This window comes from Pseudochaenichthys georgianus, chromosome 14 (genome assembly GCF_902827115.2).
Source record: "Pseudochaenichthys georgianus chromosome 14, fPseGeo1.2, whole genome shotgun sequence".
Classification (NCBI taxonomy): domain Eukaryota; kingdom Metazoa; phylum Chordata; class Actinopteri; order Perciformes; family Channichthyidae; genus Pseudochaenichthys; species Pseudochaenichthys georgianus.
The window spans coordinates 2,508,075-2,535,865 of NC_047516.1; the positions used below are offsets into that span (position 1 = coordinate 2,508,075).

General features: G+C 41.2%; 1 protein-coding gene across 1 annotated transcript in view; it reads left to right on the forward strand.

Annotated features, from left to right (window-relative positions):
- The first annotated feature begins 1,541 nt into the window (after window positions 1-1,541).
- LOC117458568 (cell adhesion molecule 1-like) overlaps window positions 1,542-27,791 on the forward strand; it is a 539,809-nt gene continuing 513,559 nt past the window's right edge. The window contains exon 1 of the mRNA XM_034099144.1: window positions 1,542-1,653. Coding sequence (XP_033955035.1) covers window positions 1,581-1,653 — 73 coding nt within the window. The 5' untranslated portion in view covers window positions 1,542-1,580. The remainder of the gene's footprint in view (window positions 1,654-27,791) is intronic.

Here is a 27,791-nt window from a genome sequence, read left to right on the forward strand (position 1 = left end):
ACAATTAATTTGGTATTTGTTGTGATTTTCTGCAAGATGCTGGATCTCAGCCACCCTGCTATGGAAAAGGAGAACAGAAGCTTTTAGTGAAACGAATTAAATAATCAGCTATCCTTTTCATTAAAACAAAACTGCAAATGATCATTTCAGCATCTTAATAACTTCTGAAAATGGTTGTTTACCTGTCTGTGTGTGTGTGTGTGTGTGTGTGTGTGTGTGTGTGTGTGTGTGTGTATGTGTGTGTGTGTGTGTGTGTGTGTCATTGTCTACCCTTACCTGCCATAACTGCTCCTCTGATTTTGATGTGTCGCTGTAGTATTTTTAGCATTTTGAAAATAAAAGGGTCCACTGGCATCCTGAAGTACTATTTTTTAAGCAATGCTGCCCTTTATGCGTTTGAAAACTCTCAAAATCAAAGGTGGACATTACTCAAAATAGATAAGACGATTTAAATGTAATTGTTCTCATGAAGTATCGACAACAGAACAAAGTTGCATAAAATAAAAGGGTCATTAAGAACCTATAACTTCTTGGTGCTACAGGTTCCGCCTTATGATTGACCAACCAGAATGTTTTGGATAATTCAATTCCCGCGTGGTTGACCAATCACAACACAGCCGGCCAGCTAACCAATCAGAGCAGACTGGGCTCTGGTTTCAGACAGAGGGTGAAAAGAGATGCAGTATGAGAAAAATCACCTGAATATGGCTTTATATTTGAAAGTTTTGCAGGAAGGGAAACGAAATATGTACTCACTACTTGATTCTCTCCCAGGGGTGGAGCATTATCAAAGGGTCCTTTCTGATAAAGTTATTTGACTGTAAAAAGCTGATACATCTTCTCCTATAAACAAAAATAAAGCCAAGAGAGTATGTCTAAGAAAACCTACTGTGAAGCTACTCTGTCAGAGCAGAGGACAAAAAGAGACAACAGGTTTGAATAGTTTTGACGCCTAGATTGATTGACAACACAAGGCATATTCAAAGTAGAAAAGACACACTCTTGAAGGATTGGGGTGGGGGCCCAGGACCTTAACATTACTCTGTCCGGCCCTGCGATTTTGGGGGTAAATTAATCAGAACAACTTTTGAAATGCAAAAAAAAAGAAAAATCATATATGTGTTCAGTTAAGCATTACAGGACATATTTTGAGGATTGGACACACACACACACACACACACGCACGCACGCACGCACGCACGCACGCACGCACGCACACACGCACACACACACACGCACACACACACACACACACACACACACACACACACACACACACACACACACACACACACACACACACACACACACACACACACACACACACACACACACGCCTCCCTACCCTACACTCCACAAACATCATAGCCGTAAAAGCATGTTAGTGTTTTCTACCCGCTCTCAGTCAATGCAACGGGCTGCAGAATAAAACACACATTCATTACAAAGAGCAGGATTCATCATAACTGCGAATGAAATGAATATGGTAAACAGAGCCCTCCCTCTCTGCATCTCATTATCGTCCCGCTGCCGTAGGTGAAGCTGCTCTCTCTCTCTCCATACTGAAGCAGGTGTCCAACATGGCGAACACAGGCAGCAGCTCTCTGGCGACTATTCTCTTTTTATTCCTGTTTCAAGCGGCTCTTCTCAAAGGTAGGACTTTTGCTTTTTTAATTGCTACATGGAGAGCACACTTTCCTCTCAGATTTGCATGGATGGAGATGCAGGAGTGTGTGTTTTTTATCAGCCTTTCTTTGAACGCGCGGCAGAGCCTTTGGGATGTAAAGATGTTGTTGGGGAAACCTAACTGTGCGTAAAGTTGAAATACAGAATACATTGAGTTTATTATGTGGCTGCAGTGTCTACAAACAGGCGTTACAGATCTGCTGCCGAGGAACACATCACTTTGGTGGTCAGCTCTCTCCATAAATCGCTTTGCCGCTACACAACTGGCAACTCTTGAATGTGGCCAATTCTGTTGTGAAGAAACAAATAACGTGATCTTTTGTGGCCCGTGAGGCTTAGAGACATGCATTTGGCTTGCTTTAGTGGCTTTTTGTATGGTCAGTCCTCTAGCTTGGTTACTTTTGTGGCATATTGTTCGTGGACTGCTGTAAATCACAGAAAACAGCGGTGCGTTAAAGTGGGATCTGCAGTAGCGTGCAGCTTCAGGAGACGTCACAGCAAACTCCATTCAAAAACTCTGGGTATTTAAAGAATCGCCTCTAAGTCAGAGATTCATACAGGTTCAAACATAAGTTGAGAGTTATCAATAGTTCTGTTTCTTTTTGATAAATCGGCGCAAAGACATATCCTGAATCAGCACTTATTTCCTTTTTTAAATCTCAGTTTTATAGAATCTGTTCACATCGGCCATGCTGCTGGATTTCGGTGGGTTGACTGTCTAAACGGCGTTCAAACCTCTTATTAAAGTGGTTATTTTAAAGAAACACGGTCCGTTTGGTGTTTTTTATATAAGCCGATTTGAAAGGCACCTTATAGTGGTCAATAATATATCTTCCATTACCTCATAACATGTTTCCACGCCTGCTGGTACACAATAGAAAGTTAAATTGCTTGAATTTCCAATCGGCTTTCGGGCTGTATTTTCGTGATGCTGGGTTCGCAGTAGCATCACGCGAGGACACATCAACGGCTCTTGCGGGTGTAGTAACCTGACTCAGATTCATTTTAATAAGCGAAATGTTACACATAAAGCTCATAAGAGTGATAAACAAAAATATGGATATACAAGCTTTTAGATTTTTGTTTTGTGCTGATATTTGCGAGTTGGCGGGCTGCGGATCAGACTCGGATGGGATAAAGTGCTGTGTTTCATGTCAGTGTGAAATCATCGTTAATAGAAGTCGTAAACTAGTTCGTTGGATTTGGTTTTGGTTTATTTATATTTTTGCATATTGATTCGCTAAAACATGTGGTGGAATAGTAGTCGGGGCAACCGCATGCTGTAATAAACTAGAAACCTCGTACAAATAGGTTACACAATTATATAACTGCTTAAAATATGGCTTTGTGTTGCACTGTCTCATCCTCCTGATATCACTTCCACTCAGTTATGTCACAAATGATCAGTTATTCAACGTTTTTCTGCAAAAATAAACCTGTTTTCTGCTGACTCCGTGCCTCTGATGGTGAGAATGACAGATTGTCACATTGTGGATTATCCACCAGGCTTAATCCATTTTTTTTTTTTTGCACATTAAAATGGATGCACTCAGGTTATATTTCATGTGAAAGTGAGGCAAACAGTTCCTGTGAAGCCGGACCGGGGTTCTGCTGATCGTTGGAGTTTGGACAGTGGGCAGTGCTGCTGTTCCTTCATGGAAATGGCTCCACTGATTTCAAACGCATCAATGATTTACCTTCAGCATACTGTATATGCTCACATTGTACTAAACTTTGCAGGATGGGTGTTTTTTACATCTCAATACAAATAAATGGAAGTTAGTGCTACGAGTGACTGCATTAATTACATTTATCCCAACTATAAGTTCAGTTTTGGCACACATCGCCTCGTATGGTCATCAAATCACACAAGTGCTGCAAATGAAAAGGATTTATGAGAAAGCATTTTCTGTTGCACTGCCGGCTCTTGTTTCAGGTGGCTCTGGATGTAATTTGTTTTATATGATTTATCAGTCGGTCGTTGGTTTATACAATATGAGCACGAGTCTTAAATGGAGCTTGTTATATTTCACACAATCCATTTCGATTTTAACTTAAGTGATATTTCTTCAGATGAAGGGCTCCAACTGAGCACTAAGCACATCTATTTTAGGATGAGAAAGAAGTCTAATATAACTGAAACTGTACAACAAAAACTGATATATTAATGATAACTGCAGCCCTATAGAATAAGTCTTTAAACCGATGAACGAGTTAGCATTTTACCACTTATTCTCCCGCAACGTTTTTGAATGTGTTTTTTTGTTGTGGTTATTAGATTGACATAAGGAAATGTTTACGTCAGTATATACCCCACTGGTGAATTCAAAACGGTGGTTGCTTACAAGTGTCTAAATGAGACGACTAAACGTCATCACGCCCAACATTAGCCGCCTTTAGCTTAGCGGTGGTGACGTGAAGTCATGTGACCGTGCTGTAGTTCCTTTATAGCCCAACATTAGCCGCCTTTAGCTTAGCGGTGGTGACGTGAAGTCATGTGACCGTGCTGTAGTTCCTTTATAGCCCAACATTGGCCTCCTTTAGCTTAGCGGAGGTGACGTGAAGTCATGTGACCGTGCTGTAGTTCCTTTATAGCCCAACATTAGCCGCCTTTAGCTTAGCGGTGTTGACGTGAAGTCATGTGACCGTGCTGTAGTTCCTTTATAGCCCAACATTGGCCTCCTTTAGCTTAGCGGAGGTGACGTGAAGTCATGTGACCGTGCTGTAGTTCCTTTATAGCCCAACATTAGCCGCCTTTAGCTTAGCGGTGTTGATGTGAAGTCATGTGACCGTGCTGTAGTTCCTTTATAGGCTAACGTCAGCTTTTCACTCCTGGTGATTGCATTTACGCTTCATAAAGTCATAAAGATGTGTTGATATCTGGAGATTTTCTGCAATATTCCAAAATCCAATGACAAAGTCCTATTGGCTTTTAGTGGAGGGAGCCACGCAGATGCTACCTTCAGGGTCCACTTCAAAAATACTTCATCCCTGCACTACTCTATCGTTTTTTGACACCAGTAACCCAGCTCACACTGTCCGCTCCAACAAGGCGCGTAGGACAGAGAGCGAATACACATACTATACAGAGTAGGGGTGTTGAAAATAATCGTTTCTACGATGCGATGCGGACGTGGACGATTCGGTCTCGATGCAGTGACGGAAGATAATCGATTATAGCGTAGTAACGTTGCTTCCTGATTTTACTATAACGTTTTTTCTTCTGTCACTTTAATATCAAATCGGTCGGTGACGCAGAGATCAGGGAACAGACGTGACAGCGGCACAGCAACACGGAGCAGTCTGCTTTATCCACCAACACAAGAACACCAGTCCAGAACCAACAGCAGAAGGACCCGCTCCGAATCACTCCGTGTCGCTGCGGCTCAGAGACACAGGGATTTATGTTTTTCAAAAATAATCGCGTTACAATCATGTCAGGTTTTTGGTGGATTTAATGAAGTCTTGGATTGCAGAGTATGAATGTCCTCGAGCAATTTTCAGATGATATATACGTGTGTAAAGTTTGTGAAGGCAGGAGGAAAAAAGCTTCCGCGATCACCGTCTCCTCTCCGTTCCACTAAGCCCCGCCCCCTCCCTGAAAATAATGAGTGACAGGCTGACAGTGACCCGATTGAAACTTTATTATTCACTTAATCACTGAGATATAATGAAGCTAACTTAATCTCATACATTCATGGGATTCATGTAACGGTAAGACAGAGAATACGTGTGCACCCACATGCACTATTTTAGTTTGTATATGCTGTTGTAAATACTCCTGTTGTCTGCTGTGTTCAGACTCAGACTGTGTGTGATGCCTCATTCAGGACCTTCAGTGTCCTTTCTTAACAGAAGGCCGTGGCTAGAAGCTGCAGCTCGACTGCAGAAGCATTAGCTTTTTGTTTTTGAGGATGGAACAACTTCACACACGGAGGCTAGACCTATACAATTCATTTATTTTGGTTTATAAATTAATGTCAAGTCATTTATGTTATTGATTTCTGAAGCACTTTCTAAATAATAAAAGGAGAGTTCATATGTATTTACTGCATGTATGCATTGATGAAAAATAAGCCATGTGCAGTAATATAGAAAATTGAGGATACAACGCAGTGGTATGCATCGGGATATCAAATTGAATCAAATCGAATCGTGAGACCAGTGAAGATGCACAGCCCTAACACAGAGATGCTGTCTGAGAAACCAATGTGAGATTGGAACATTGAACGATGTAAATCTATTCTAGTAGACCTCAACGATGGAATCACGATCAGTAGAAATGGCCGTGACACGGGACGTTTGAGTTATTCCAGATTCTGCACTGTAACTCCCGGGGCATGGAACTAGGCTGCAGGTGTCATTAATGGATGCCTGCGCAGCGACTCTGACCACAGGCTTGCTGAGACCTGAACACTTGGCTAGCAGGTGAGCAGATAAGCGTTTCTGCTTTCATTTTTGTGAGCTTGCGTAATGGTGAGGCAGAGCAGGGAACAGTGTATGTTGACATGACCGTGACAAGTTAATAAATGCCTGCGTATGGAGGACTTAAACATTACCTTAGCTCTCGTTCAGTGCATGGTAGGGATGCCAGCGATTATTCGATTATTATTATTCGCCAGGGCTGCCGAATAATCGGTTTTGATCATGGTCAGTTTCTGGCAACCCTAGTGCATGGCTGCTGTGTGTTTCATATTGGGTATTGATTATGTTCTTATCTGTGTTTCTGTGGATAAGAGCATCAGCTGTGTAGATTTCCAGCTTTCCCTGAGAATTCAACACGTTTCCCATTCATGCTTTCTGATGTGTGAGTGCACACGGTCATGCTTTCTGCAGACTGGAGTAAAGGCATGCAGAAAGGACTCATTATTCTGTAGTGCTCCAGCATATGCTGAGTTAAGGCACATATGTTTATCTGCCGTTGTTGTCACCTTTTGTTGACTGAAAACAAGCATGTTTTACATTTTGGCATTCTTATATAATACTAAGTGTTATTTACACCTTAAGCATAATGCATTTTTTTGTATTGGTGATTTGGCTGAGTTTACTCGATACCAAAAACAGGAATATCGTGGTATTAAACCTAATCAGAGAAAATCTATGATGGTAAACCAGAATAAAATGTAATTTTGTATTCATAATTGAGTTGTATTGATTGTCCTCCTTTACACAATGGACCTCCGATGGGATTGTTTACTTCCAAACCTTTCCTTGTGATGCCTTTTTAAGATTCAAAGTCCATTCTGCCTGCTTTTCCATTAATATACTTGAGCCTATAAGATATCTGTCGCTTCTTTCAGAAAATAAATAGTTATCAGTGTGCTCACTTTTTGTGTCTTGGAAATAACAGTGTTCAGTTTCTGTAGATCCTCACGTCAAGCTGATATTGTGTTTATAAATATAGTTTCATTGGAGTTTTAGTATATTTGTATTGTGTAAATGCTGTTTCTCACACTTTCTGCCCAAAATGAGCAGCCTGAGCAATCTTAAATCACAATACTTTGTGAACCAGCACAACACATTGACGACAGGCAGCTTTGTTAAAAAAAATGTATTTCTTAGCATTTACAGTATTATGAGCCTCTCTCTCTGTTGCATGTTTTTTTAACAGGCCTGAAATACATACCAAGTACATGGCGACCGTATGTTGAATGTTTTTAAGGGTTTGATAGGATTGACTTTACACCATCTTTCCAGGGACTACAGATGAGGAATATCTTCTTATAATATCCTCCAAACTCTGTTGCATTTACAGCAAGATAAGATAAGATGTACTTTATTGATCCCAATTTGGGACATGTTTTGGGGCATTGCACATAAGTCGAAATTAAAAGAGTAGAAATAAAATGGCAATGATCATTAATGTGCACAGCTAAATAAACAGATAATAATAACTCAAAATCAGAGGTGGGAAATAGTGGAGTAAAATTACTTTGCCACTGTACTTGGGTACATTTTTCTGGTATCAGTACTTTACCCCACTACTTATTTTTCTGACGACTTATTACTTTGACATCTAACATTTTGAACCCAAATACCTGTACTTTCTACTTCTCACACGTTGAACTCAAATACCTGTACTTTCTACTTCTTACATGTTGAACTCAAATACCTGTACTTTCTACTTCTTACACGTTGAACAAAAATACCTGTACTTTCTACTTCTTACATGTTGAACAAAAATACCTGTACTTTCTACTTCTTACACGTTGAACAAAAATACCTGTACTTTCTACTTCTTACACGTTGAACAAAAATACCTGTACTTTCTACTTCTTACATGTTGAACACAAATACCTGTACTTTCTACTTCTTACATGTTGAACACAAATACCTGTACTTTCTACTTCTCACATGTTGAACACAAATACCTGTACTTTCTACTTCTTACATGTTGAACTCAAATACCTGTACTTTCTACTTCTTACATGTTGAACACAAATACCTGTACTTTCTACTTCTTACATGTTGAACTCAAATACCTGTACTTTCTACTTCTTACATGTTGAACTCAAATACCTGTACTTTCTACTTCTCACATGTTGAACTCAAATACCTGTACTTTCTACTTCTCACATGTTGAACACAAATACCTGTACTTTCTACTTCTTACATGTTGAACTCAAATACCTGTACTTTCTACTTCTTACATGTTGAACTCAAATACCTGTACTTTCTACTTCTTACATGTTGAACTCAAATACCTGTACTTTCTACTTCTCACATGTTGAACTCAAATACCTGTACTTTCTACTTCTCACATGTTGAACACAAATACCTGTACTTTCTACTTCTCTCATTTCCCAAACAGCTGGTTCCTTTAGTCTGAATGTGTGTTTGGTGCGTGGTCATTATTCTTTAGAGTCATTGCGTGCCTATTGGTTGGAACACGATCCGTGTATCCATCACTTCCTGGTCTTCTCTAAAGAAGAGGGACCAATGGAAACGTTGTCATGTTGCCGTTATTCAGCATGGAAACATTCATTAGCTAACTATGACATTATTGTTCTATTAATATAAAGGGAGGTCAGGTACTCTTTCAAGTAGCTGCTAGTTATGGGTACTTTTTACTGAAGCACACTTCAAAGCCTCTTTACTTTTACTTGAGTAAAGAAGTTTAGTCAGTACTTCTACTTTTACCAGAGTATTTTTAAACACGAGTATCTGTACTTCTACTTGAGTAAAGGATGCGTGTACTTTTGACATCTCTGGTTAAAATGAGCGTGCACCAGCCTCAGTTGAGTTCTCGTAGGAAGTGATTTGGCTGGTTGGATTTGCTGATGGAGAACAGGTGGTGGAATGGACTTTTTTCTCCCTCCGTGGCCCCCGGCAGCCTCTCCTGCTGTAACCAAGAACAATGGCTTTTATTCCTGGAGGGAGGGGACCCTAAGTGACCCCCCCCCCCACAGTAGCTCTGCTGGCGAGCCGACAGATGACTGGTCGGGTCGCATCTGGCCTCTGTGCACTTAGTGTAATCAAAGAGAGAAAAAAGGTTTATGGCCTACTTGTTAGCGAGCCGCCGACTGATGGGATGTCAAGTAAAAACCCTCCGAATCCAAATCTCTGGAGGGTTAAGGAGGCGGAGTAGAGAAAGGTGGGGGTTTGGGGCGTGGGCAGCACAATCTGCCATCTAGAAAACAGCCTATTGGCCTTGGTATCGAATTAGTTTGTGCTCCACAGTCTGGCTGTAAGACATTGGGAAATAAGTGCAATTCTAATGAATATTTACAGCATGATAACATTTACATAATGTACAGAAGGCTACTGAGGTGAATGCATATATTTTACCAACATATACTCATAGGAGTCGTGTTCAGGACATGCCTCTAGCGAGTTTGTAGTAAAAATAGCAGTTAATCACTTTAGACTAAGAATGAGAGTCTGGGGATCTTAAGAGGCTGTGATGCATTTATTTTGAGGGACTACGGAAAAAACAGGGACACAAGTAATGGCACGATTTGGAACTTTAACAGCCTAATTACGTCAGGATGTTAACACCTAACAGAACTTGGTACGACCTTCTCTTCATACACCAGAAGCATTTTTTGATTGTGGGAAGTCCACTCTTACTTTCTTGTGTTTCATGATTGTGTCAGAGATGAATTAGTATTTCAATGTCTCCAGAAGTTTGCCATGTCAGGGTTTTTCAGTTTAAATCTGGTTTACCTGGAGTCAGTATTGGGACCATTGTAAGAATATATAAGAGTTACTAACTGGGGGGGGGGGGGGATTGCGTTTTTGTATTAATTGTCCAGTGGTAGCGAAGGAGGAAAACGTCTGATCAGGAGTAGTGTTGTCACGATACCAACATTTTGGTTTCGATATAAGTCAAGAATTGTGATTCGGATTATTTTTCGATACTTTTCTTAAAAAAAGGGAAACAGTCTTAAATGTAATTATTGTGCTTTATTTCACACCAGAACCAGAACACAACATTTTAAACAATGAGAACAATAAATAAAATAAATGACAAGAATTCGTATTAAATAAAATGAATACATTTCTGACAGGCCTCGTGGTGTCCGTAGGCTTGCCCTCACTGTCAGAGATATCGCTAAAATACTTCCAAATTTCGCTTCTGGCGCAGCGGCAGTTGCACTCCCACTTGCAGCCATGCTTCTCCTTTTCTCACATGCTCTGGCAGCTAGCGCGTGCACGAGAGAGGGGCGGGACTTAGAGCGTGCTTGAGAGGGGCGGGACTTAGAGCGTTCTTGAGACGGGAGGCACTTGGAGCGTGCTTGAGAGGGGAGGGACTTAGAGCGTGCACGAGAGAGGGGAGGGACTTAGAGTGTGCACGAGAGAGGGGAGGGACTTAGAGCATGCTTGAGAGGGGAGGCACTTGGAGCGTGCTTGAGAGGGGAGGGACTTAGAGCGTGCACGAGAGAGGGGAGGGACTTAGAGTGTGCACGAGAGAGGGGAGGGACTGCAGTGCAGGGAGTGGAAGCAGAGCGCCGAACACACACGGCTCTTATTAAAACAGCGCTTTCTCACCGGAGTACTTTTCCCCGTCATTCTTAAAGTACCGATACTAATGAAACGGAGGAATCGTACCGTTTTTAACGGCAGGATATCGCGGTACCTCTCAAGTATCGGTACACCGTGCAACACTAATCTGGAGCTATTAGTCAAATAGTCGATCAGCATATAAATACTCACTAAATATTTCACAAAACGATTTTTCATGAGCAAAAAGTCATTAAATGTTTGCAGCCTTTAAAATGTGCAGTTTTTCCTCGGTTTTATTTCATATTACAGTTTTGGACTAATACAAGACAATTAATCAGAATCACAAACAGGTTTATTACCAGGTAGGTTAACACATGCGAGGAGTTTGACTTGGTGTTGTGGTGCATACATCAAATAAAACAAGGATTATTGATAACTATAATAACATGAAAAAATATAGTAAAACATAGCAGTATTTCCATTGAATATGGTTGTTATCCTAGAAATAGAATTAAAAGTGCCGCCTCGGACTCTGAGAAACCAAGATGGACATTTCTTTACTTTAAATCCATTTGCAGATTATTGTTATGCAATGTGTGGAGCATGTAATCAATCATTATCAGGTTCATATTAGCCTCTGTAGCTGCAGACAAGCCAGATACAATTACACATCAGTTCAAACCAGTGAGACCAATCTGCAGCTCTGGTGTCGTGTTGATGCTAAATGCTTTATGACTTTATCACCGCTGCTCTTTTCCTCCTGTCATTCAGCCCATTCACAGAGAAAGGAGCGTGGTATTCTGAATAAAGTCGGTGCAGCTGTCATCTGTGAGCAGCATTGACCTTTTCTGTTTCCGAACAAAACATTTCTTAGTCATCACTCGCCGCATTAATCTCCTGTCTGTATGTGTTACAGCAGCGCAGCCGCGGAAACACTGTCAGACAGGAGCGCGGATCATTAACACACATGTGATAAATTAAGTAAAGAGTTTAAGCTTTAAAGGTCCCATGTCATGCTTTTCCGGTTAGTACCCGTCCCCTTGTGTGTTATGAAGGTTTTTATGCATGTAAACGGTGTGCAGAGACTCCACTAAACGAGCCGTTTAGTGGAGAGAATGAATACTGCTGAATACACATACTTTACGGAGATGCTGTATGCGAAACCAATGTGAGTTTGGAAAATTGCACAATATAAATCTATTCTAGTAGACCTCAACAATGGAATTACGATCAGTGGAAATGGCCATGACATGGGACCTTTAAGGCAATAAGCGCTTTTTTGGACATTTTCTTAACATTTCTATTAAATTATCTTTATTTGAATATATATATATTTTTTACACATGCTTACTTTGAACTCATATCTTTCTAATATAAATATATTTTATTTTATATTATTCTATTTTTATTTAATTTGAGTTTTGCATTGCACATCCATACTTTTTCTTCTGATTATCTTCTTAAACTGGGTGGGACTTTCGGAAACAGTTCTAAATTGGTTTGAATCCTACTTAAAGGACAGAAACAACTTTGTTTCTATAGGTAAATACACATCTGAGTTGACAAATATGACATGTGGGGTACCTCAAGGCTCCATCTTGGGGCCTCTTCTCTTTAACGTCTACATGCTACCACTGGCTCAGATAATGAAAAACAACAACATAAGTTACCATAGCTATGCAGATGACACACATTTACTTAACAATTTCACCAGGAGACTATGCTCCAATTCAAACACTGAGTAAGTGCATTGAACAAATCAATGACTGGATGTGTCACTGGAACAAAGATAAAACTGAGGTAATGGTCTTTGGAGCCAAGGCAGAACGTATAAAAGTTAGCGCTGAGCTTCAGTCTGCAATGTTCAAAACAACAGATAAAGCCAGAAATCTAGGTGTAGTCATGGACTCTGACCTGAGTTTCAACAGTCACATTAAAACAGTTACTAAATCAGCCTACTATCACCTAAAGAACATATCTAGGATTAAAAGACTAATCTCACAGCAGGATTTGGAAACACGTGTCCCTGCTTTTATCTTCAGTAGACTCGACTACTGCAATGGTGTCTTCACAGATCTCACGAAAACATCTATTAGGAAGCTGCAGCTGATTCAGAACGCCGCTGCTCGAGTCCTCACTAACACTAAGAAAGTGGATCACATCACTCCTGCTCTGAAGTCTTTGCACTGGCTTCCTGTGTGTCAAAGAATACATTTCAAAATACTGCTGCTGGTTTATAAAGCACTGAATGGTTTAGGCCCAACATACATGTCTGACCTCCTGCTAAATGATGAACCATCCAGATCTCTCAGGTCTTCAGGGACTGGTCATCTTTCTGTCCCCAGAGTCCGAACTAAACATGGAGAAGCAGCGTTCAGTTATTATGCTCCAAATATCTGGAACAAACTCCCAGAAACCTGCAGGTCCGCTGCAACTCTGACTACTTTCAAATCCAGGCTGAAGACTTTTTATTTTTAATGACTGATTTTAAATGCCATTTTCTTAATGTCTTTCGTTTTTTGTAAAGCACTTTGAATTGCCTTGTGTTGAAAAGTGCTATATAAATAAACTTGCCTTGCCTTAAAATCTTATTTCCCCCAGGATAAATACAAAATGTTGATTATGATAATTAAACAGACTTTGGTTAATTGAATCACATTCTGACATCACCAGGCGCTTTGTCTCTTTGGTGTTTTTCTACGGGGGTTTTGCGCTATGTCTTTCAATCTGAAAAATACCGTTGGATGCTTCAAAAATAGAAATGTAATCTCAAAGTGGGGATTTCACTTTTATTCAAATAACCTCTGGAGATAATTCTCTGTTATTTTGACGACTTCAGGCTTCAGGCTCACTATATATTGGCTCGACATCATTTGGAAACGGTGGCATCGGTCCCTGAGCAGTCCAACAATATTAAACCCACACCATGGAGCTTCCTTGTCTAACTTTTAGAAACTTTAATAACATATTGTTTAGTTCAGGCAGGGGCTGGCAAACCTGGGCTCCTTTCAATCATCTTCTGTGGATGCGGTTTCATCAGCAGGCTGTCCACTTCAATCTGGGCTCCATGTTTTAAAGAAAAGTGTTTTCAGTCAACTTGAGTTCTTTATTCCGTCTCATGGAGAAACAATGAAAGAGCTGTGGCCTTTTTATAGTGAAGCCTCAGGAAGATGCCTGGAAACATCAGAGCAGCGCCTGAGGCAGGTGGATCTGCCCCGCGCCAAAACACATGAAAGCAATCCTGACCAAACACTGACAACTGGGATAACACACGCGCACACACACACGTGCACACACACACGTGCACACACACACGTGCACACACACACGTGCACACACACACACACACGTGCACACACACGCAGACACACGCACACGCACACACACACACACACACACACACACACACACACACACACACACACACACACACACACACACACACACACACACACACACACACACACACACACACACACACACACACACACACACACACACACACACACACACACACACACACACACACACACACACACACACACACACACACACACACAGAGAGAGAGATGCTGAGCCCACCAGAGCAAAACATGTGACGATAAAAAGAATGTTGGTTTACCAAAGCGTCTTACATTCTCAATACTGTGGGCAATCCCCACAGAAGCAATTTGGGGTGAAGTGTCTTCAGTGGGACTCGAACCTGTACACCTCTGAACACCTACACACAACCCACTGCGCCACACTCCTCTACAGGTTTTGAGGCTTTTTAAAAAAGGCCTCAAAACCCATCTCTTCAAAAGAGCCTTTGCCTAGACATTTTTATCACCCTTTTATTTATTTTTATTTTTTTTAAAAAAAAATTTAAATTTTTTTTTTATTGCTTTTTAATGAATTCTACCGTGTTGTGTAATGTTTATTTATACTGTTCATGCTCACTACTTGTAGCACTTCGGGATTTGCATTCAAATATGAAGTGCTTTATAAATGGAACTCATTATTATTATTATTATTATTATGTTATGTTAGTTATAATAGCTCCTGTTGTAGCAGTGCTCAGTATTCGAAAAAAGACAAAGCTCTAGAATTTATAACACAATACGAAGACATTTATACAGACATTATTACCCCAGATTTAGTAGATTTTAATGTTAAATGGGCAACTTGATGAGCACAATATATGGCTAATCTAATACATAGGACATACTTTTGTATTCATTATTCATTTACTAGCTCTGCTGTGACATCCATGCTTTAATGTTCAAAAAGCTCTTTATTTTTCTCTTCCTGCCTTTACATACAGGGATTTTAGCTTTTGCAGACCATTTACATGCACTCAAACTTCTATAACGCACTATAGGAGAGGGAAAACCCTAAAAAGCAGAATAGGTTTTCTTTAGAACATGTTGTCCTACTGATCAATGGCCGACTGTTTATGACTGAAGAGTTGAGTAGATCCGGAAACATCATGGAAAATAAGAATTGAGCGATTTGTTCTTTTGCATCAAGGAGCTTAAAAGTCGTAGCGGCTGAAGCAGAGAGAAAAGTCAAGGGCGTTGGAGCCGTTCTAATACAGGGACGATGCGGAAGCTCTTTAATGCATGCGGGTGGTTGAGTAATCTAATCTCTAGTCCCAAGTGAGACATTGTCAGTCGCAGCAAGAAATGTTTTCCATTTCGCTTTTAGGATTTACAAAAGACAACAAGTGGCCTTTGATTGCTCTTTTCTTCCCAGTTTGAGGCCTTCATCATCTTGTTCTGCCGCGGAGTCACAGGGAGGCGTCGCTCGCTGTAATTGGACCCATTTTGCCTGCTTTCATAGATACAATGCCAAGTTCAACAATGAAGGAATCAATGCATATCATTTGTGCTTTCAACCAAATAAACAATACGGCTGGTGTTCTGCTGTAATCATCGGAGGGGAAATGAATGCCCTTCTGAACACAATACAGGTACGCAGCAGCCATGGCGGGGTTGAGTGATTCGCCTTCTCCAATCTTTCATTTTACACAACACTTCAGCTTGTATTACATTTCAGTGAATCTGTTCCTGATGAGACCCTTCAGGCTGTTTCACTGTCTTTTATGGAGCTGGATCACTTCCCCCCCACTGTGCTCAGTTCCCGGCCTTTGTCTCATCTATTGTACTTCTGTCGTGGCGGATATGTTCTGCACTAATGCCAGACAACTGCAGCACAATAACCCACCGTCTCATCTTTCTCTGTGTCCTAGTTGGGTAATGCGGACGGAGATCTTACCTGTTAGGGAACAATGGGGCCCTCGCTTTGTGTAGCAATGGTAGTTGTTAGGCTGTAAATTACCACGTAATGCCATTTAGTATCACAATCTGATTCGCCTGGAAAATAACTGGTAATAATAACTCGGCAACGGTACCTTCCTGATTTAGTTATTCATCATCCAGGCAGGCCACATAACAGCTTGTTTCTCTATCAGGGATTGCAACTGGGCTATTGTGAGTGAAACATGTTGTTTTATTATACTGTTAACCTTTAAACACCGACCAATGGTGCCATATCATCTCACGATGGAGAATTTGGCCAATGAAACTGGTTTAAATACTTCTGGATGTGATAATACCGTTTACCTTGTTACTGATGGTCTTCAGTCTCTTCCACTTGTAAGGTTTCAGTCGAACAAGTCTTTGCCTTGAAACAACATTTAGTTATTTTGCATACTATACTATATGTACTGAAGGCTACTGTTTGTGCCAATTGAAATGTAAAGGCAGGATATGACATTTATGTTCATATATCGAACAATAATGGGAACACGTTGAGTATGGTTAGATGGAGAAGCAGTAAAGTGATTTGCGTACCATCGGTTAATTTCTTGAATGGTGCGATGTCCTTTTCTTGTAATGGATGGTCCGGTGTATTTTTAAGGAGATAACGATTATATATAATAGGTCTCCTGAGAATAGCCTATCGTGCTATATTTGAATAATATATTGTAGGGCCTAATAGTGCTGCGTACCTGGACTCACATTCAGGTTCAGGTCCAGACTCAAGTCCAGAGGTTCAGGTTCAGGTCCGGACCTGAACCTGAACCTCTGGACTTGAGTCTGGACCTGAACCTGAATGTGAGTCCAGGTACGCAGCACTATTAGGCCCTATGGCTTGTGTCAAGTTGTGTGAGTAACTAAAGTGAACTTATTGTGCTCCCTTCCAACTTGTGTCCACATTTCTCTACAACGTACACATGTAAAAAAAACACTTTTTGCCACTTAGTCTACAAATGACTTATGACAGCAACTGCAGTGAACTACTACAAAGTTCAAACATTTATTTAATTTACCAAACTAACCAAACAGTCCCTGAGCTGACTGAGCCTAAATCCCTAAAGCTTTGCTGAAAGGTAGAGTGTAGAGTAGACTATACGCATTACACTGTTACACACCTACTATACAGTATAGGCTACACTGTAGTGACTGAACAGTCAGAGTGTACTGTACAGTCTGTGCACCATGTCTTTTCTACAACTCTACATGTGTACATTATACAGTACATACTACATACATAGTGATGTATTCTGTTAGAAATTAAAATCAATGTTGATATGGCGTAATTTTGAATTAAATACACTATTTAATTTAAATCAGTTTTATTCTGAAAAAACCGGAAGTTCACACTATTAACTTAATACTTTTATTCTGAAAATGCTTCACTTCCGGTTAGCATTAGCATGTGGCGAAATGCTACATTTTCAAACCGTGAATCGAAGGTGAAATGACATGTGATGGTGTACACTGAGCACACTGGGATTAGCACTCATTTATTGACGCTAAATAACGTTTATCAGGGAATGTTTAAATAACCACAGACACCAGAATATACGTAAGTGCTAGTTTTTTTGCGAGTCCAAGTACCGGTTCCCGACGTTACGGTTTTAACCGGACTTGAACCGAAACATTTTACAAGTCCAGTACCGGTTCGGCGTACCGGTACGCAGCACTAGCCATACCTACATAAGGTATATTTATACGTTTTCTTTTTCAAAATACCAAACAGATCATATATTTTAGCCATGCCTCATTTCACTCTATTTTCCTCTCCTCCACCCTGTCTTTGCATGCGCTGCAGCTGACCACGCCCCCCTGCAAAGGAGGGGGCCGAGTTACGAGTGTCATGTTACCATGCTGTTACCATGCTGTTACCATGCTGTTGCCATGCTGTTGCCATGCTGTTGCCATGCTGTTACCATGCCACGCAACCTCTCATTCACCTGATTGGTGGAGAGTTGGCCATATAGGCGGAGCTCCTCGTCACTGACGTCAGAGAACTTTCAAATCTGTATCAGATCCATTGCAGCCCCGTTTTTAGAGATTTGGGTACGGAGGAAAAGAGAGAGGGTTGTGTTTTCTGACACTTAGTGAGTTCCCTGACACACCGGGGACACATCTTCATGTATGAAAGACGTACAAAGGTGCATTTTGCATGATGGGTCCCCTTGTGACATGTTTGTCCTATTTTATAGAGCAGCAAAATGGGAACACTGGTGATTATGGGTCGACGGAGGAAGCAGTAAAGTCTTGTGCTTTCTCTTCATGTTTATTGTAATGATGAAATGAATATAAAGTGATGCAACGTAACTATGTTCTTTGAAAACAATTTTAGGCTAGTTAGAAACCCTGACTAAGAGTAGAGGCTTCTTTTATTTTAGAATTGACTAAAGCCCCACCATCTAAGCACATCTAGCATATTATTCATGTTACTTTTCCAAAATATCCTGGCAGCATTTTAAAACACCTCCGATTTCTCCGTAGAGTACATCTGGTTGGTTTAATATTCCTTGGAGTTGGCGCGCTCCTGATTAAGTTGTCAGGTTCTGTTGTCGACCAATCTGAAGAACCGTGTTAAAGCAGAGATGGCATCAGAAACGGATCAGTTTGTCCAGCGAGTCTGTTTAACATTTGGAAGAGTAAGAACTGGCTGCAGACGCGGTATTGATGAAGATATTTTCTGTGAACTCGGGGGTTTCCTGACTCACAAAAGCACCTTTGATGAAGCGCTACGCTCGTGGTGCATTTGCTTCAAGCTGAATACTTTCTATTTCTTTTTGGAGATGTTCCTGATTGAGTATCAATACATTTACTATGATTTGTATTGTACTGTCTTTATCTTGAGTTCCATAACTTATTTACTAGGACGAAGAAGTAACATATTCATCAGAACACCAAAAACAGTATGTATCAAGCAGGTAAAGATAGTGCTGCGTACCTGGACTCACATTCAGGTTCAGGTCCGGACTTATAAGTCCGGACCTGAACCCATGGCTTGTGTCAAGTTGTGTGAGTAACTAAAGTGAACTTATTGTGAGCTAATTATCAATTGAAAATAAACTCATAATCAACTCAAATTCAAACTCGTCAGGTTTATTGTGCTTCCTTCCAACTTGTGTCTTGTGTCTACATACAACACTTTTTGCCACTTAGTCTACAAATGACTTATGACAGCAACTACAGTGAAGTTTGAACTACTACAAAGTTCAAACATTTATTTCATTTACCAAACTAAAGTAACCAAACAGTCCCTGAGCTGACTGAGCCTAAATCCCTAAAACTTTGCTGAAAGATAGAGTGTAGAGTAGACTATACGCATTACACTGTTACACACCTACTATACAGTATACACTGTAGTGACTACTACTCGACCACGCTGTCCACTATGTCTAAGCCAATCACATCGCTAGCTTCCCTTGACGTCACACAGATCTCGCGAGCAGTTACGATATTTTGCGAGACTTCGTGAGTTCAGTAATGGCCGCCATATCAGAAGCCGACACAATGTTTTTCGTCTTTTCTCAGCGCAAATTTCTCGATCTATGGAAGGTTTTAGATGATTTAGAACAAAAACGAGAATATACGTAAGTGCTAGTTTTTTTGCGAGTCCAAGTACCGGTTCCCGACTTTCCGGTTTTAACCAGACTTGAACCGAAACATTTTACAAGTCCAGTACCGGTTCGGCGTACCGGTACGCAGCACTAGGTAAAGACCATAGCATACATTAAAAGACCTGTTATATAACCCTAAAAGGATTGAAATGTAATTATTTGTTGAAATGTTGCACATTTGTTTTTTTAATTGCCTATTGGAAACAGGTGGGTGTACATTTGCTTTGTTTATTTCCCGAAACATCATTAATCAGGCCCTGGAACAGGGGCGGTTCTAGGAGGGGCCAGGGGGGCCAGTGCCCCCCTAACACTGACCTCTGACCCCCCTGTGGCCCCCCTAACAATGACATTTATTTTTATTTTTTTTAAATGTATATTTTCTGGTACTCGGTTTGCCAAAAACCGCAGGATTTTGTTGCAGTAATGTGAGATTGTGCAGACACCCTTATGTAAAGTGGAGATGTAACTGTTCATTGCCTTTATTTTTATATAAATATGGTGTTAGTGCAAACATTAACACTATAACACCTCAAGACGGGTAACATTTAACCACACCTTTGAGCGCTTCTCTCCGCCATCTCCTCCGTGTGTTGCTGCATGTAGCAGCTGCGTGTGTGTAAACTGCCCCGCCCCCCTCGCACACAGACGGGGGAGAGAGAGATCTCATCTCGATTGGAAAGATAAAAAATACACCATAGATGCATTTTTTTGTCTTTTTGCATGTTAGAAACGAGTTGGCGACACTAAGACAGCGAGATAATGTTTTTGTAGCAATAATACATGAACTTTCTCTTTCTAAACTCGCTACTCGGAGGGAAGTCACTGCTATGCCTTGTGAACACTCCGATAATGCCTCTCCACGTTTCCTTTCTTTGGCAGAGCGACTCTTGCTTTACAAATAAGGCAAATAACCTTTGAATGTGACATCACAACAACATATTCTTCCTCCCATTCTGGGTGGAAGTGGTATGTCTTTAGCTTTTTGCTCGGTCCCGCACTAATTTCTTTGTTTGTCTCTTTAACTTAATTTGAGTTTTCCCGGCACTTGACTGATTTTGTATCGCTTTGCATTCTGGGTTAACAGACTGGAAAGTGATAGGTCGCTTTTTCTGTCAATCAAGTAAACTCCTGAATTAAGTGGCAGGGAGGCCAAGGGAGGAGGGATCAAAACCTGTTTTGTCTAATTTAATGGAGCTGCATTTTTTTATTTTATGAATGACTCGCGATCTACCAGCATTGCCCGGACGACCATGGTCGACGTACTGGGGACCTCTGACTTAAGCTGAAGCTAACAGTAATAACTATAAGATCTATCTGAAATAAATAAGTGTACTGAAACAATAAACAATAACTGTATTGCATTGTTTTCTTATGCGCAATTACTTCATACTGTCTAGTTCTCTTTTTCGTCCTGCATTTCTTGTGCCCCCCTCAGAAAATAACTGGCCCCCCAGTGGCCCCCCAGTCACATTGGTCTAGAACCGCCACTGCCCTGGAAACAACAATATTTCAGCAAGTAGGACACACCACCCCCTTCTCTCCGTCTGCCTCTGATCCGACAGACTTTGAATCCAGTTCAATGCATATGTCCTCTCGCTTGAAGAGGGAATGCAGCAACATTGAAGATTATTAAAATAGGACGCTGCGTATTTTGTTAAGGTTTTCTTTCATCCCGTAGATAGTGCTCATAGAAAACCACTTATAGGTTTAATGGTTCTAACCCTAACCTCCTACAGTTCAATAGAGGATCTGTTGTTTATTTTTATTTTGTAACAATCAAAAAGCAACCCCCCCCAGCACTCATATGGAGCGAGCACTCAGGGAGGAATCGCATCCTGCGGGAGGCACAGATGCCAATTTGTGGAGCAAAAGCAAAGTGGCTGCACGCCATACTCCGGCACAAATGAAATGGGCAGACAACACTCAGAAGAACCCAGGCCTCTTTGCTGTTTGACTTCAGGAAAGGATGTTGGGTTGAAGCGGAGGTCCTACGTCACTGAAATAACGTCATGGTGTCAAGAAAAAATGTGAGGAAGTATTCATCACGACTTTTAGGCAACCGGAGTAAGAGAATCCGACCTCACTTACAATAACACTCCTGTTGGAAATATACAATTTTACGCAGATGGTCTTCTAAAAGAGCATCTCGATACTTTGCCCAGTGCGATCTGGTCGCGGTAATTCGTATATTTCAACACATTTTACTTTCTGCTTTATGTCTTTTGAACAAGAACCATGAATACAAATATATTAATCTCAAAAAGATTAGCCAGTAGCTCATTTCCATCTGCAGTGTTTCCTTGAACGGCCGAATGATGCGTCGCGGTCATTTCACTCCTAAGCAAAATTGACATTAAGGCAACAACCTTCCATCCATACTGTGTGTGTGTGTGTGTGTGTGTGTGTGTGTGTGTGTGTGTGTGTGTGTGTGTGTGTGTGTGTGTGTGTGTGTGTGTGTGTGTGTGTGTGTGTGTGTGTGTGTGTGTGTGTGTGTGTGTGTGTGTGTGTGTGTGTGTGTGTGTGTGTGTGTGTGTGTGTGTGTGTGTGTGTGTGTGTGTGTGTGTGTGTGTGTGTGTGTGTGTGTGTGTGTGTGTGTGTGTGTGTGTGTGTGTGTGTGTGTGTGTGTGTGTGTGTGTGTGTGTGTGTGTGTGTGTGTGTGTGTGTGTGTGTGTGTGTGTGTGTGTGTGTGTGTGTGTGTGTGTGTGTGTGTGTGTGTGTGCGTGCCTCCATTAGTTTCTCCTTTAGACCAGAACTTAATAAGCAATGTTTGTTCTTCTTTCCCATTATCCTCTTAACAGTAGAACAGATGTGGTGGAGAGACACTTTGCTGTGTAGGAGGTGAAAGACTCTGTGAAAAGTAGGACATCTCTAACTGAACTTGAAATAAATGACGCCGGCTGAGACAAAGTGTCTACTGTAGCAATTGCATCTGAAAAATCGCTAAAAAAACAATGAAGTGAGCAAGGCAGATTGATGGTCTCTGCTTAGCAAAAAGAGGACCGTGGTATGTGTACAGGGTTTTGTAAAATACCCAGCCCTAACATACTCGAGTCAAGCGCTTTAAATGAGCTACAATGCTAAATCGGAACAACAGTAAGCTCCTATTTATTTCAGGTCTGACTGGAAGTTGTTTAAAAACATCATGGGAAGGGTACGTGTCTCAGACTGGAAATGGGAATGAAAGGAAATGTTTGAACCCGGCCGTTTTTCTTCTTCTTCTTCCAAAGCAGTTGCTGCAGCTTTGAAGTGTGTAGTATTTGTTGGGCTTCACTTGGCTGTCAGATTAATACCTTCTCGACTGAAAATGAAAATGGGTGAAGAAGCCGTTAATCCGCATAAGAATATTTTTTGAGGTTGAGAAGCTGCGAGTCTAGCAGTCTGTCTGCGTATTGATTAGTTGTCTGGCATTGCAGAGTTTACCTGACATGCGGGGTTCGTCTAATTCCCTCCACTCTGCCGATTGCTGAGCGTAATCTCTTCTTATCTCAACAATTCTGCTTTGAGCTACCGGTTATGATTATACAATACCTGAAAAGAAGGGCAGTATCTGTAAATGCTGCGTTCTGAATCTGCATTTCAGAGGCCGCTGACCTTTTTGAAACTGTTGACATTTGGTGGCATGGTTGTTTTTCCATTAATAATTGATCAGTGATGAAATTACGTTTACTTTACTGGAGGTAAATGTTGTCAGCAATACGTGCAGAGCGTAACAAGTAGAGTTATCATCAATATAACTGCAGTGAATTTAATATTCCTAAACATTGTCCATTTAAACTTAAAGGTGAAGAAGCGAAGCCAAGGAGGCAAAGTTTACAGAAATTATTCTGTGTTATTTTTTACATACTTTGTAAATATAACCAGACTAAGAAATGTGCCTTATCGTATCCCTTAAGATAAGATAAGAGGTACTTTATTGATCCCAAATTGGAAAATGTTTGCGTTGCATCACAAAAAACTAAACAAAACAATTTTTCGATTTGAAAAACTGAAAATATTATGATAAGAACAATTATTAAATAATTCTTTAGACTTAATTACAGCTTATTGCAAAATGGGTATGTATGTTATTTGTGTTAAAAATACCATGTTCAATCAAATATTGTTGAGCTGCAGAGATATCCTGGCCTACAAATTGTATCCTATATACCTAAACATGATTGGTCCTTTCTATATCGTAATTGCAATATTAATCAAAAATATTTGCAGTCCTTTTGACATGTGTACGCTAGGGCTGTCCCGAATACCATTTTTCGGTAGTAATCGGCAGCGAATATTCGGCCTGCGCGGGGGGAGAAATCAGCAGCAAACCGCTTCAACACGTGTATTTCGGTGTATTCACGGCATTCATTTAGTTATGTTATGTTATTGTTAATGTAACCCAATTTGTGTTCTTTGAAATTGAAAAGGATATCGCATTGTCTTACTTTCGGTATATGTCTTAAGTGTAATTTGGCTTGGCTTCCTATTTATGGACATGCTTTTATTTTGAAGGAGAGTTAGCGCTGTTGACAGGAAGTTGTTGTTGCTATGGAAACAACTTGACGGAGATTAACGGAGAAAAGTAATATCTACATATAAAGACAGAGAAAGTAAACAATAACGTTTATGGTTAAGTGTGGGCTGATGACTGAGGCGATGCGAATGACCCTGCACACACACACACACACACACACACACACACACACACACACACACACACACACACACACACACACACACACACACACACACACACACACACACACACACACACACACACACACACACACACACACACACACACACACACACACACACACACACACACACACACACACACACACACACACACACACACACACACACACACACACACACACACCCCCCTCTACCTCTTTTGTTTTGTTGCACTGTTGGGGGTGCCTTTGACCTAAGATTTTCATCGACGTATCGACACTAGCTATGTACGAAAGACAATAGCAGCCTTGCATCTTGAGGGCTTTTGCGTAAAGCAGCAGCGGAATGGACTCTGAATGTTCCTGCATTGACGTCAGTGGCTCAGGATCCAGACCGGAGGATTTTCAGTTTGAAATCTGAGACAATGAACGCCGTCGGCACCACCTACATGGCCACTTAGCTTGTTCCTGTCACTGAACATCCTCCATGTCAACTCCGGCGTGGTGAACAATGTGAGCGGAGGACGTGCTATTGCTCCACATACATTATTCATCTTCCCACACCGAAAAAGATTGGCCAATAATTACAGCTTAGAAGGCTCCATTAGTGCTTCTTGAAAGCCATACAGCACCATCATACCTCACACACTGTAGGAGGTCAATGTTTTTCATCACACACTGCTGTTAAGTGAGGAGAGATTGTCCTCATGTGCCAAGACGATACTTAAAGGCATAACGAGCCAAACGTCTCAAGAAGTCGTTTTTTTATAAAAATGGAGACTCATTTTGTGTCTCAATGTGATTGGTTAATCATTAGGTGGTTAAATGTGTTTGTACATACAATTTTCTAATATCACATTGTACGTGATAGGCTAAGGGGCGGGACATCTCTATGCTGGTTGACCAATCCCAACAGAGCCGGCCAGCTAACCAATCAGAGCAGACTGGGCGCTGGTTTCAGACAGAGGGTGAAAAGAGGTGCTGCAGCACAGGCAGTATGAGAACAATACAGAGCTGTTTGAACTTTAAAGAGCCTGTGACACGGTTTTCCCCATCATCCAAACCCATCAATTTGAGTACATATTGTCCCCTTGAAAACCGTTACTGAACTGATTTTGGATATTTGTACTTTGATAACCATTAATCCTTCAATGTTGACCATTTTCTGGATCTTCTCGCGGATTCTTCAAGTCCCGCCAAATGATGGGTGACGTCATTGCGGGCACAGCGCTCCAGCTGCACCGTCCAGGATCCCAGCTTCTGCATGTAAACCTTTATATATATACAGTCAGATGTAAACGCACGACGGCGCACACAGCAGCAAGCTCAGACAGCGATGACAGGTTAATGTTGAACGTGTCTGAGAGCTCATATGAGGCTGAAGGATCGGTTTATGTTGTATCTGTTAATATGGGCGATCATATGGTCATGTAGCCAGTGGGAATGGGACTAAAAATCATCCCGGGACTCTCGACCGGCCCACTTCGGTACCGCTAGTAAGCTGTCAACGGGGGGAGTGGGGGATGTCAGGGGCGGCGGGTGCTGTAGATAGTAAATGTAAATATTTGTGTCACTGCATCCTGGTAAAATACAAATATAATGTCTGTGTCTTTGACATTAGCGCTGCTCGCCACCTGTGCCCTGCACTACGAAGCCAGTTCAACAGACCCTGGATATGTTTGAGTGACAAACAAACAACAACAACAAACTAACAAACGAGATCTCGCTAAGCGGTCCTACGACGCTGGTTATCAACTCGGTAAATCAAGCCAGGGTTTCTCTCTCCAGCTGAGAGCGCGTTCACGTGAAAGGGGCGGGGTTAGCTACATTTGACCAATCACAAACAGGGACTAGTGTACTGACAGCGCAGCGTCATACTTCTTTAATGAAAAGTAAACTAATATTAGACAAATATGAACTTTAAACATCCATGACTTAAACATATAATCCAGGATACAAGCCACAGAGCTGCTGCAAGGAGAATACAGAACAACTGGTTAACAAATAACTAGGCCTACCGAGTGTTTGAAAGCGTATAGTTTTATGATATCACTCTCCCATCTAAGACACGAGTGGATCTGACTTTAATTACATTTGTCTCAAGTGTTTCGTCAACATAATGTGTTTCTTAAAATAATACTTCTGCATACAGTCTGTGACACTGAGTGTTGCACCGCCAGATACGGCTCAGCTGACTCAGATAAGAAATATATGATATATTATGATATTATATGATCGATGATCTGATTGATGATGTAATATGAATGATAAGTGCGACACGTCGGCGTCTTCTCTGCATACGGCAGTTTAAACTGTATTTCCTTTATCCTGTAATATGACTTGAGAGATTTAAACTCCGCACACTGAGTTGATCTCTTTTCTATAGACGCCGGAGGCGGGCAGCGTCAGGTAAAATAAGTTATTTAGCCTTCCCAAACCTGAGCCTCACGCGCCGCCTATGGGGGATGTGCTAGTGACTTATCCGACCGGCCCACTTCGGTACCGGCCCATCGGGATTCGTCCCGATGGCCCGTCCGCCACTGCACCCAGCCCACTGTCAACGGGGGGAGCCTCGCTGCGGGGAAACGGTGGACCTAGTGTCCCGATCAGAGTGGGAATAATCATAATAATAATCCGTGCATGTTATCCATTAATTTCCCCAACATTGTGGTAAAAAAAAACACACGTTTAATCCATGTTGGTGTACTACAACTACAAAAAGCATCGGTTTGTTTTCTCATCAGGAAATGCACAGTAATTCACAATTTCTACGCATGACAACCTGAACATCAGCAGGAGAGGACTCTTTAAAGTAGAGACACTACATACTGATATACACCTGAACATCAGCAGGAGAGGACTCTTTAAAGTAGAGACACTACATACTGATATACACCTGAACATCAGCAGGAGAGGACTCTTTAAAGTAGAGACACTACATACTGATATACACCTGAACATCAGCAGGAGAGGACTCTTTAAAGTAGAGACACTACACACTGATATACACCTGAACATCAGCAGGAGAGGACTCTTTAAAGTAGAGACACTACACACTGATATACACCTGAACATCAGCAGGAGAGGACTCTTTAAAGTAGATACACTACACACTGATATACACCTGAACATCAGCAGGAGAGGACTCTTTAAAGTAGAGACACTACATACTGATATACACCTGCACATCAGCAGGAGAGAACTCTTTAAAGTAGAGACACTACATACTGATATACACCTGAACATCAGCAGGAGAGGACTCTTTAAAGTAGAGACACTACATACTGATATACACCTGAACATCAGCAGGAGAGGACTCTTTAAAGTAGAGACACTACATACTGATATACACTTTAACATCAGCTGGAGAGGACTCTTTAAAGTAGAGACACTACATACTGATATACACCTGAACATCAGCAGGAGAGGACTCTTTAAAGTAGAGACATGGATCTGAACATGAGCAGTACAGGGCCCATTAACAAATAGTGTGCCTTCTGTGATTGGAATATGGCATCGGTCCATATTGCAATACAAAAAGGTTCAAGGAATAGTGCAACCTTTACATACGTACAAAAAATAGCAATTTCATTGTT